A 12,414-nucleotide genomic window follows, 5' to 3' on the forward strand; every position below is an offset into this window, starting at 1 on the left:
CAGTTTTTTTGAGTGATTAAGAACCTCTTCACCTTACAAATGATTGTTGAAAGCAAAAAGGCTAGGAAATTCACATCATATTTGTTATGAGAAAAGAGAAATTAGTAAGAAATAAGTATTGGATTTCATTCAGCACATATGCTGCAGGGCAGTGTTATTAATCACTTATATTTCTTTTACTTGCTCTTTTGCTTTGGTTACATAAATAAATGCAAAATGAGCTTCGGTGCAGGATAGATGTGACTTAGTCTCAAAACATCAGCGGAGCATACATTTATTTCTGTTAGCATTTCATTTTTCATAAGTTCATGATTCAGTGCATGTTATGGTCTTAGATATTCTTCTTAATCCAATCGAAGTTCTTTTTCTCTGTCTCTTCATACAGGGTCCTCAGGGAAGGTCTGGTTTGCCTGGATTGCCTGGCGCAGATGGACCTCCTGTAAGTATCAGTGATACTAATATATCAAGTGATTCATGTCTGTTAAACTACTGATAGGTGATGATTGAAACATATTTCACAGCCCGTTGTCTATAACTCTGACAAAGACCATAACCGGTGCTCTATCTTTTTACATATTTTTCTTGCTGACATAATTGATACTATAGAAGCATCATAGCAAAGATGTATGTTGAATATGCACCTCAAGTGATTTAAAACACAATCTTTAGATATTTACGGAAAACTTTGACAACTATAGCTAATGTCACACACTAAAGAGAAATATATGTCTCTCGCCTGTCACTTTATACTAATTATCTGTCTTTATTTTACAGGGACATCCTGGTAAAGAGGGTCCACCTGGAGAGAAAGGAGCTTTGGTAAGGAAACACAATTTTTTGGGAGCATTTATGCAGAATGTGTAAGAATGTGTAATCATCACTGACTGTGGAAACTTCACACTGGACTTCAAGCAACATGGATTCTGTGCCTCTCCACTCTTCCTTCAGACTCTGGGACCTTGATTTCCAAATGAAATGTAAAATTTACTTTCATCTGAAAAGAGGACTTTGGACCACTGAGCAACAGTCCAGTTCTTTTTCTCCACAGCCCAGTTAAGATGCTTCTGACGTTGTCTCTGGTTCAGAAGTGGCTTGGTAGCCCTTTTCCTGAAGACGTCTGAGCGTGATGACTCTTGATGCACTGACTCCAGCTTCAGTTCTCTCCTTGTGAAGCTCTCACAAGTGTTTGAATCGGCTTTGCTTGACTGTATTCTCAAGCTTGCGGTCATCCCTGTTGCTTGTGCACCTTTTCCTACCCAAATTCTTCCTTCCAGTCAACTTTGTATTTAATATGCTTTGATACAGTACTCTGTAAAAAGCCACACCTTTCAGTAATGACCTTCTGTGACTTACCCTCTTTGTGGAGGGTGTCAATGTTCGTCTTCTGGATCATTGCCAAGTCAGCAGTCTTCCCCATTATTGTGGTTTCAAAGAACAAGAGATACCCAGAATTTATACTGTAGGGATGGTCATTTATTCAAACTCAAATGTAAATATTCTAATATTTTGAGATACTGATTTTTGACTTTCATGAGCTGTAAGCTCTAATCATCAAAATTAAAAGAAATAAACATTTGAAATATATCAGTCTGTGTGTAATGAATGAATATAATATACAAGTTTCACTTTTTGAATGGAATTAGTGAAATAAATCAACTTTTTGATGATATTCTAATTATATGACCAGCACCTGTATTATTATTATTTTATTGATTAGTAATAAAAACGTATTTACTTATGCTATGATGCTAACGCCAGGCAGCTAAAAATGCTAATTCAAATTGTTCTCTGAGGCAAATGTGTCTTGGAGAGCATTAAGTCTGGATTTTTTTTAGCTGTCTGACCAATAAAACCTTTAAAAAAGTGCCTAAGTAATATTTGTGCCTGACTTTGGTTTTCTTCTTTCTGATTTAGAAAACATTGTTTGAAAGTGTCTGATCAGTATGTTTAACTAAACCTCTTGCAAGGTTACCTCAGCCACAGATATTCGTTCTTCGCCGCACACATTTCATAATTTTTCAATGTTGTCACTTTCAGGGCCAGCCCGGTCCCCAGGGCCCCATCGGCTATCCTGGCCCTCGCGGTGTGAAGGTAAAGCATTTTTTGTGTTTGATAGAGATTTATTGGTGTTTCGTTAAGTTTGTGATCTTTTCTTGATCACATGCTCTCCATCTTACAGGGTGCTGATGGTGTTCGTGGACTAAAGGGAGGCAAAGGAGAGAAGGTACGCAAAAATCCACATCTTTTTTGAATGATGCTGCGAGACATTGATGCTTGCACTAAGAATCATTGCAGTGGCACTTACTGGTCACTATATCTGCATAAAAAGAGTCCAATAGCCACTACACTTCCTCTCCTCTTAAACACCATATCATAAGTGCTGTTTAATCATGCAGAGAGAGTGTCATAACTCTTATTCAAGACACAAAATCACTCCATCACTATTAAGTACGTCCAGAGCCACACAAACCTCTTCATTCCCCTTCTCAAAAACCATCAACGCATTTTGAAACGAATGCTAATCAGATTGCAGTCGGCTGTAATTTAGCAATGTAGAAAAAAATGTTTGAGAACGACACTCAACTGACGGTGGGATTGATACTGTAGTGCCATCATAACAAGACTGAGTGTGTAGCCGTGTCCATATCCAAATAAATAAGGCATTAGTTGAGTTGACAATGCTGTCAGGTGGTTACAAAGTTGCAAAATGCATCATGCACATGTAAGGGAGAGATTCAGACTGATGTTTAGGGACAGAGAATGAGAATATAATCTTAAATCAACATTATGAATCATAACAGTTAGCATACGTTTAGCTGTTAGCTCACTTTTAGCTGTTAGCACACTTTTAACCAAATGCCGTTGGGTGGTCACAAGTTGCATAATGCATCATACACGTGTGAAAGATTCAGTGACAGATGCTTAGTGACAAAGAATGATAATTCAATCATAGATTAAAACAGTTAGCATACATGTAGCTGTTAGCAGACATTTAGCTAAGTGTCTTTCAGCTGTAGCGTGAGCTTTTAGCACAGTTTTAGTCAAATTTATTCCATATAGGCCTACTCAATATTGTAATTTCTAGACTGGATTAAAATGACAGTGTTGCAGTTCTGCATTATTGTCAGCAGATGGAGATCTAGTACAATGCTAAAGAATTAATGGTGCTGTATTTATATGCAGAAGCTATAGCTTCATCACTCTATGTTTTCCCTAATGTCTCATCCTACTTTTCAGGGCGAGGATGGTTTCCCGGGTTTCAAGGGAGACATGGGTCTCAAAGGCGACAGGGTAAATAAACAGCATCCAGCCTGGCTGGCTTCCAGCCCATGCTAATTTAACCCATGAAGGGCTGCACTGATTGGCTGGTTTTCTGTGCATGTTTAGGGTGAGCTTGGATTGGCTGGACCCAGAGGTGAGGACGGACCAGAGGGCCCGAAGGGTCGTGCAGGTCCCAACGGTGAATCTGGACCCCTGGGACCTGCTGGAGAAAAGGTACGCTGCTTGTTAATTACGGATTACCATTGTTAGTTGATTACCGAGGCGCAGGGTGTCAGGAAGTGATGCAGAGTTTGTGTTTGGAATATTAATATCAAATGAGATGTTTGTTTGTCCAGAGATGTTCTTGCACTAATGATCCTTGGCTTGTTTTCCATCAGGGCAAACTTGGTGTTCCAGGATTGCCCGGCTATCCAGGACGTCAAGGGCCAAAGGTATGCACTTAAATTGAACATGACACCTGTACCTGCATCACGATTGTTTCACTTATGAGCTAAACAACAACTTGGCTCATTAGCATGAACTAATGCCCTCCTGAGAATGCATTATGCATGCTGCACCGAGTGAGGCATTTTTAAAATGAGCAGCTCATGCCAGGATTGTTCCCTGTGCTGTTGGGGATGCTGGTCACGCAGGCAGCGAGGAGAAGTCGGAGCACAGATGCCTGTGTCAGACCTCAGCGCCTTTCATCAACAACAGCATCAGCTGTAGCAGCAGCACCCAATCTGGCTCAAGCCAGCCCCAAACTAGACCTTAAGTGGCCTTGGAGGTTTGGAGATCTTCAATGACAAACATTGGCATCATTACAGGCACCTAGCTGGTACAATTAGGAAGACTGAGTTTGATACGTTGCTTGGTCAATGTATATGGAGTGCGCTTTACAGTCATTTATATTTTAGAATCAGAATTGTTTTTTTTTGTCCTAAAATATAAGATATTACTACTTGTTTACTTAAAAATTATATATTGCCACAAAAACTACAAAACAAAAACTGCTGTGAACGCACTGTTTCTAAATCCAAAATTGTGTACTTTCAGAAAATGAATAGTTAAATTAAGTTAAATTTGAAACTTAATTTACAGCTTATTTATTTATTAATGAAAACTCCATCATCAAAAAAGATATAAAGACAACAATGCCAAATAATAATAATCATGAAAATAATAACATTTATTTATTTACATGAATTTATATTATTTTATTATTTCATTTTAGAATATGTACTTTCAGACTATGATACATAGTACATGAAGTTAAACTTAAAATCAAATTTTTAACCACTGATGAAAGCTATTTTGGGAATAATTTTGGGAATGTCATTAAAAAGATATTATTAAGCCAACAATGTCAAATTCTGTAAATGTATTTATTATTTATTAACATGATTTTATTTAATTTGATGTCATTTAGTTTGACATTTTTCCCATTATTTTTCCTCTTAACTTTTTGCAGACTACTCCTTTTAACATGCTATATTATGTAAGAACACATGTCCCGATGGACTTGACACAATCTTAACCAATGGCGTGACTTTTTGTTTGTCAAACCAATGACAGACAGTGGGAGTGTTCAGGGAAATCTCATTCACTATTTTTGCAGTAGCCAATAGTGGAGTAGAAATTTCATATTTCACCTTTAAAGCTTATCACGAATTTGTTTGAATAAGATGGAATAAAGCCCAGTCCTAGCAGAGGTGCTGACTCCGGTAGATTTACAGTCTCGTAAATCTGCTCCTATTTAGGAGCATTAACAAATGACAGACAAGTGATGTGATTACAAGCACTTTGACATGCCATCATCTCTGGAATGGATTCCAACAGCCTGCCAACTCTCAAATTATCATGAAGTGCACTTTTGAAGACCAGCCATCACTGTCTGAGTGGTTACTGGTGTCAGAGATGTGGCATTTTTTTATAGAGTGTCATTGCTTATTCGTCAGTGTCTCACCTTTACAGTTTCATAATATCCTTCGTGGTAAATCAAACCTGATTTCTCCAGGAGGTCTGGCCTTAAAATGAATGTGTAAAACAATGTATTGATTTTCTTTCTTGAATGCTTATTCCGCTGCCAGGATTGAGGAACATGGGTAAGCTGTTTTTAATTTACTGCATTGAAAATGAGAGAAAGAAACAGACAAGAAGTGCGAATGAGAGCGATTAAGACTCATCAGTAGTGACTCTTAATCTTAACTCTGTTTGGTTGTTTATCTGACTGAGTGGCCATTTGTTTTCGTCCAGCGTCTGTTGTTTCAGTTGATTATATCGTCCTCTGTTCTCAGTGGACCCTGTTGTATTTCCACACTGACAAGCGATCCCTTCCCGAAGCTCTCCTGCGCTTAGTCTTGTGCAAACAAAACAAGGAAACTGATAATCGAGATCGGCCTTGTTTATCTTGGGATATATCATACGCATTCAAAGTCTATCTTTCAACCGCTGAATTATTCTGAGAAAAAAAGCTTGCCAACAATGGGGACAATGCAGTCTCACAGCTATTTAAAACTCTACAGTGGAAGTAGCAAAGCCAAGGATGCTAATGCTAACAGATTGTAATGGCATTTATCTGTCGGAATCAGTAGGAGAGTCGGGACTCTTGGAGTTTATCCCTCATTAATATGCAGGTCCTGCCGCCTTCTCTTCCTCCCTTAAGTCTTTTTCTTTGATTTGCAGGGTTCGACCGGTTTCCCCGGATTCCCAGGAGCCAACGGAGAGAAAGGAGCCAGGGTGAGATGGATTCTTCCAACCTGCTTTGTGTGACGTGCACACTGCATTATAACAAACATATGAAAAAGGCTGATTGATTCCTTTTATGAAAGGATTTGTATGATGACTTTGTACAAAAACACGGACACGAATCAATACGTGACTACAAAAGATGCTGGAACAATTGTGTTCATGGTGATTCAACGACAATCATGCATCTGGAAAAGTATTTACTTGCAGAAAGTGGGCAAATGTGCGTGAATATGTTGGGTCAAAGGTCATCTGAATGTACTTACCTTTACATAGACACTCACCTCACAGTTACCTTCACATGCTGCAACACACAATATGGCAGAATAGTCCCGCCTTCTAAATGAAAGAGCTAGAGCAGCCAATGCGCAGTCATAAGTGCGATATAACTGCGCATGCGCATTGGCTGGTCTTGCCTGAAAAATAAGCTTTTTAAATGCTATTTGAGCATAAGTAACAACATTCATGGGGCTGTTGATTTCAGAATTTGAAATATGTAATTTAATTGCGAGTTCAGCGAGCAGTTTTTGAGATTTCAGGATTCCCCCATTAATTTAGATAGGACTTTGTCTTGTTTGAGCTGCCTGGAGGCGTTGCAAATATGGCCGCCGAGTGAACAGACTTTCCTTGAAAGGGACTTTGATGGTATGCAGTAGAATTGAGTTAGTGTCATTAAAATATGACCCACCTGTTAAAATTAGACCTGTTAAATTGAATCCTGATTGAAATTATTCAACACTAAGGAAATCTTACAACATCACTTTGTTATATTTAATAGTGTATTACCAAAGAAGATTGAATTAAACATTCTTGTTGTTGTTTAGTTAGCTTTCCTTTTTCAAGCTACCGTTCAGTGTACTAGCTTAGCAGGTTGATTAACCTACTAGCTTAGCTTATCACATAAGCTAATTCTGTTTTTAAATGACATTTTATTTAGCTTACTTTTATTAGCTATTAATTGCATCACCAAAATTACCTCATTTAAAGACTTAGCAATATGTTTTTTTACATTTTCTACACACTTTTACTATAATAAAACCATGGTTAATATTTGAAAGGGTAAAGCACCAATAAGAGTGATGTACAGTACCTGTACCAATACAAATAGCCTACCAAGCTGCATTGTTAGATGCAAGTTAAGGGATTTCTTAACTAGTATATTTTCCTAACTAGTAGAAATTCAATAATTCCTCACAACAGATGGAAATTACAACACATTCTGACTGAAATCCAGAATAATCATGGAGAAAAAAGCGCTATGGCTCTGCATACTGTACATCACACTCCTCAAACCCCTATGTTGCATGGAAAGAGTAAATTGTGTTGATCACTAAGGAAAACTAATCAAAAATTTCCCTTGAGAGACCCTCACCGAATAATTCAATGGGAATCGCTCTCACTTGCAAACAAACCTTGAGTTGTCTAATGTTGTTGGGAAACCTATTAGCAAAAGCAACTGTGCCCTAAATGTTTATGATTATTCATAACTAAATGTCAGGTTAGCTGCTATTTTTCCAAGTGTTTAGATCCTACCCATGAGCAGAGAGCAAAATGACAGTGTATGTGTGTAAGTTTGTGTGCTTCTAATACACCTACACCTCATCTGAAACAAATATTGCCGTGGCTCCCAGAAATCCTAGGGGAAGGTATCCAATGCTTGTTTTCCCCCATACACACTGCCATCTCATCTTGGCAAAAAGAACGGCAGCAACTGCAGCGATTGGATTTGCTTTGTGTAGCTATTGAATTCACCCTCAATTTTTACCACACTCATTTTTCTTCTTTCTTTTCAAAGGGAGTTGCAGGGAAATCCGGTCCAAGAGGTCAAAGAGGTCCGACGGTATGTACTGCTTCAGCACTTCCTCCCTCCATTTTTACTTAATTTTGCTTTATTTAATTATGCAAGTCACCAAGCCCTAAATATGCTGATTTTTTAGGGTCCCCGTGGTGCACGCGGTGCCAGAGGCCCAACAGGAAAGCCAGGCCCTAAGGTACTACTTCCCTCAGACTTTGTTTTTATCAATCACTTCTGTTACACAGTCCTTATGCTTTCCTCTCTCATTATCCAACAGGGCACAGCGGGCAACGACGGTCCACCTGGCCCACCCGGCGAGAGAGTAAGTGCCACCCAGAATGCATTGCAGCAAACATTTTTATCCCATCATACCATCTACAGTGAGATGGTTTACAGCTTGAAGCGCTCAGAGAGGGTGCTTTTGCAGGAAGCGCAGTGAGGATTAGCTCAGCATGTGGGTGTACTCCAGATAAGAGGACTTACCACCAGACCTGTGTTTTCGTCTGGAAGCTATTATAGATTTATGAAGAGCTCTTGAGCATTAGACCACTGGAAGGCTGTTGTCCAAGGCTCACATCACTCGAAATCTGATGTTGCACTGTTTATTTCCACTGTGAAATCCTGTTCTAGTTTCTTCTTCTATTTTTCAGTGTTTTCCTGTTTATTTATTCCGTTTCTCAGTTGGAATCTGAAGGGTTTCTTTTAAGCATTTCGAAAGCCTGTTGACTTTACCTACATTGTGCTTTGTTTCAGCTTGTAATCTTTTATTAAAATTTTGTTATCGTGATAATTTATAAATTCTGCTTCCTTCCTTCCTTGGACTTTTACTGAGATTATAAGACAAAAGATCAGGTCACTTCTTCTAGCTCACATTTCAGATTCTGATATTGCCGTTAAACAATATGCAGTGCATTGTTACCTTATTTTGAAGTAAAACAGCTGAATTTTCACCAATTTTTTTCCTGTCTTTTCCAGGGACCTCAAGGGCCCCAGGGTCCCGTTGGTTTCTCAGGACCAAAGGGCCCCCCTGTAAGTACCTGTTTGTCTATACTGTTTTAGATGCTGACAAATGTGACATTTACAATATATTTCATCTTGTTCTGTGTTTTAGGGACCACCTGGAAAGGATGGGCTGCCTGGTCACCCTGGTCAGCGGGGAGAGACTGTAAGTGTTTCCGATCACTCACACTTATAGATCACCCAAATAGCCTAAGCGATAACCTATAGCAGACATCACCGATCAGTTACTCCAGCATGAGTGTGTTCAGGGACTGAATGAGCCCACTTCCTCTGACTTATGTGTAAATCTGAAGGAGTTATGGAGGTTCTGTCTGATCTAGGCAGAGGCTTTATTAATGACATGACCCAGTAGGAGATGCTTGTTTATCACATTTAAGAGCAATAAACATAGTGTGAATTACTGCAGCTACATTTTGCCTGTGAAATTATGTCATCTAAAATACAGTTGTACTTGATGGTCCACCAATAGATGGCTGCTTTTCAGGCAGAAACTGATTTCTTCCCCTAGGGTTTCCAAGGCAAAACTGGCCCACCAGGACCTGGAGGTGTTGTTGGACCACAGGTAGGTGTTTGTTTTTGCATATATTATAAGCACAAGGATTTGCTTATTAATCTCACAAATAACAAATATGTCTGTAATGGCTTGAAAGGGTCCAACAGGAGAAACCGGCCCTATTGGTGAGAGAGGACATCCTGGACCCCCTGGTCCTCCCGGAGAGCAAGGTCTTCCAGGTGCTGGTGGAAAAGAAGGTGCAAAGGTGAATGACGTTCATGTTTACATGACTTTCAGCCAAATAGAATATATGGAGGGCAAGTACAAACAGAAAATAATTGATTGTCTTGTTATCAACAGTTAAGCTAAATTTCAAACCTTTCTTATTGGAAAACCACATAATGTAACAATAAAAACAAAAAGTGCCCAGCAGGCAAGATCAAACTGAACAAAAATGATTGATTATGACCTCCAGTTATTATTTCTTTAGGAAAAAAGAGCCAGTGAAGATCAATTTGCTGACCAGCAACTCGTTCTGTCCAAGTGTATCCAAGTTTTCCAGAGCTATAACGTTCATACTGTGGAGAATTGCTGAATTCCCTTTCTAAATAGAGTCTAAATTGTTAGTAGACGTGGCTTTTAAAAGCTGAACTGAATTTCTCTGAGTGTCCAACCTTCCTGTCTCGGTTTCAATTTCTGCCACTCCTAAACGGAGACACTTTAATCAGCTTGATCGGCCCACTTCAGACAGGCTGTCAGACATGAGTGAACACCCCGGAGGCAGAGTACGCTGCCGCAGTCTGAGCGGTCAGTCTCACGGTCTTTCTGCAGTCATTTTCTTGATTTCACTCGTTTGTTTCTTCTTATTATTAGCTGACACTTTCAGTAGCCCAATCAAAATGCAGAGACACTGAGGTCAAGTGGAGGTCGTCTTTCAAATGGCTAAAACAGTGTTAAGCTTTCTAGCAATTTTAAATCTCAGAATTCACTCTTGAGCCCCTCAGGCAGGCCTGTCTGATTGCAGTTTACTGTTGGAAGGCACTTGTTGGCCCCTCAAGACACTTTAGTATTCTTAATACTTGTTTTAGGCAGGCTTGTTTTAATTGTGCTGAAATATTAACTGTGTCTAAAACTCTATGAGCAACAATTTATTTGGAGCTACCAATAATGTAGTTGTTCAATCATTTGTGCTGTTTTTGATTGGAATTTTCTTTTTAGAAAATCCTTCCAGGTTCCTATTCCAGCTTGATTCCCCCAAAAATGTGGTCTAAAAACTTTCTTGGGCCTGCACATTTTGCAAATTTTAGTTTCTGTTTGCCAGACCAATTTAAGATAGATGGATAGTTTGAAAAGTCTGTTTGAAAACATGTTTCATTATATAGAATTGACACACTTCAGTATTAATCATGCTGTGGAGTCTGAGATATTAATTGAATCGACCTGCCAGCGCTGGTGGCGGTGGATTTGAAGCTAGCAATAATTCAGGATCATTTCATCAATTCAGAGCTCATTAGCATCAGCTGAGAATTCATTTTGTGTACATTTTCTGTTCATTATATTTGAAGTTCAATAAAGTATTCAATTGCCAACTGTCTGTTTACAGGGAGATCCAGGTCCTCCGGGCAGTCCAGGAAAAGACGGTCCTCCAGGACTGAGAGGGTTCCCAGGAGAGAGAGGTCTTCCCGGAGTGACGGTAAGATCATGCTCCCATCGCGAATAAATCACTGCAATAAATCCTCCTAATCTTAGAGGTAGACAGAGAGTTATACAGCAGCCCTGGCTCATTACATCCACAGAATTGGACTTCAATACACTCCACGAAGACTTTAATAAGGCATATAACCTCTATAAAAAGCTAACTTTGCATTGTTTAATGCGGAGATACATTATGCTAATTTGACTGCAGTTCACGTTTTTCCCTTTGCCACCTTTTGAAGCGGCTGGGTTGTTGTTTTTTATATGTATTATCTGCTCAGAGAATGATTTAATTGGAAATGTGGCCAATTAGATTTTGGGAGACGAGGTTGTTTGTTCATTGTTGATGTCTGATCTCAAGGTCAGTGGCAGAGACTGGCTCTCCATGCACTGCCTGATTGTTTTCTACTGGGGCAATTTTTTTCCTCTCTCTTAGGACAGCAACAATCATTACTGAGACCACCGTGTGTGTCTGCCCTTTAGAGAGGCAATCTCAAGCCCTCGTTCACAAAACACAATGGCAGCTCCATGAGACCTGTCACACACACAGATGCACCTATAAAGACGTTCATGAAACAACTACATGATATTTTTTATTAGTTTCATATTAGTATATAAGCGTAGTTTATGGGACCAAAAGTTCATTTACATGGATTCACAAATCTCTTCACATATACACACATGAGAGCTTTTGTCTGCTCTTTGATTTTTACTGTGCCCCAGTTTACAACTGTCCCGTGAAAGAAAAAGGGGGCAGTAAATATCAATCGGGTAAAGGCAGAACCAGCAGGCAGTCGAATTCTGTGGATTTCTCTTTCATATGGGAAATTAATGAAAGCCACAGTTAGAAGAGACCAAACCCGCTGTCAGTTTGCGCTGTAGTTTGTGCAAGTACAAAAACCAGTTTAGAAGCAGTAGGACTCAACAGTCTGTCATGACGTGGGTATAAGTTCTAAAATCATAATTTCTTCATCACATAATTTTGCTTACTTTAAGAAGTAGTTCACCCAAAAAATGAAAACTCACTCACACTCATGTTATTACCAACCCAGTATGTTCATTTTTCTAGTTAACAAGGCCTATACAAGTGTCAAAAAGGACAAAAATTCCATAAAAAAAGGTCCATACAACTTGTGCACTATATTTCAAGTGAGGAACGGATTGAAATTAGTCATAATCTACCTGTGTGACAACTCTTGAACCAAATATGGTGTCCATGGTACAGGTTGGATGTGAATAACATTAAATGTCATTAGTATGACTTCAGAAGATGGATAATGTGGAATAAAGACATATGGGCTGTTTATAGTGCTTTATAGTGCACTATAGATTCCCTGTTCCTCGCATTTCTGTCCGTACCGCGCCTCGCACACGATTTACAAAATGGGTTGGGTATTGTTTT

At 39.2% G+C, this 12,414-nt stretch overlaps 1 protein-coding gene across 4 annotated transcripts in view; it reads left to right on the forward strand.

The window, feature by feature from the left end:
- The window catches only part of col11a1a (collagen, type XI, alpha 1a), a 73,439-nt gene that overhangs the window by 32,893 nt on the left and 28,132 nt on the right, over positions 1-12,414 (forward strand). For all 4 annotated transcript variants that reach the window (XM_058764685.1, XM_058764686.1, XM_058764687.1 and 1 more), the window contains 16 exons: positions 386-439; positions 775-819; positions 2,038-2,091; positions 2,180-2,224; positions 3,238-3,291; positions 3,388-3,495; positions 3,660-3,713; positions 5,947-6,000; positions 7,805-7,849; positions 7,947-8,000; positions 8,082-8,126; positions 8,780-8,833; positions 8,916-8,969; positions 9,333-9,386; positions 9,475-9,582; positions 10,921-11,010. In XM_058764685.1, coding sequence (XP_058620668.1) covers positions 386-439; positions 775-819; positions 2,038-2,091; positions 2,180-2,224; positions 3,238-3,291; positions 3,388-3,495; positions 3,660-3,713; positions 5,947-6,000; positions 7,805-7,849; positions 7,947-8,000; positions 8,082-8,126; positions 8,780-8,833; positions 8,916-8,969; positions 9,333-9,386; positions 9,475-9,582; positions 10,921-11,010 — 972 coding nt within the window. The remainder of the gene's footprint in view (positions 1-385; positions 440-774; positions 820-2,037; positions 2,092-2,179; positions 2,225-3,237; positions 3,292-3,387; positions 3,496-3,659; positions 3,714-5,946; positions 6,001-7,804; positions 7,850-7,946; positions 8,001-8,081; positions 8,127-8,779; positions 8,834-8,915; positions 8,970-9,332; positions 9,387-9,474; positions 9,583-10,920; positions 11,011-12,414) is intronic.

This window comes from Onychostoma macrolepis, chromosome 24, assembly GCF_012432095.1.
Source record: "Onychostoma macrolepis isolate SWU-2019 chromosome 24, ASM1243209v1, whole genome shotgun sequence".
Classification (NCBI taxonomy): domain Eukaryota; kingdom Metazoa; phylum Chordata; class Actinopteri; order Cypriniformes; family Cyprinidae; genus Onychostoma; species Onychostoma macrolepis.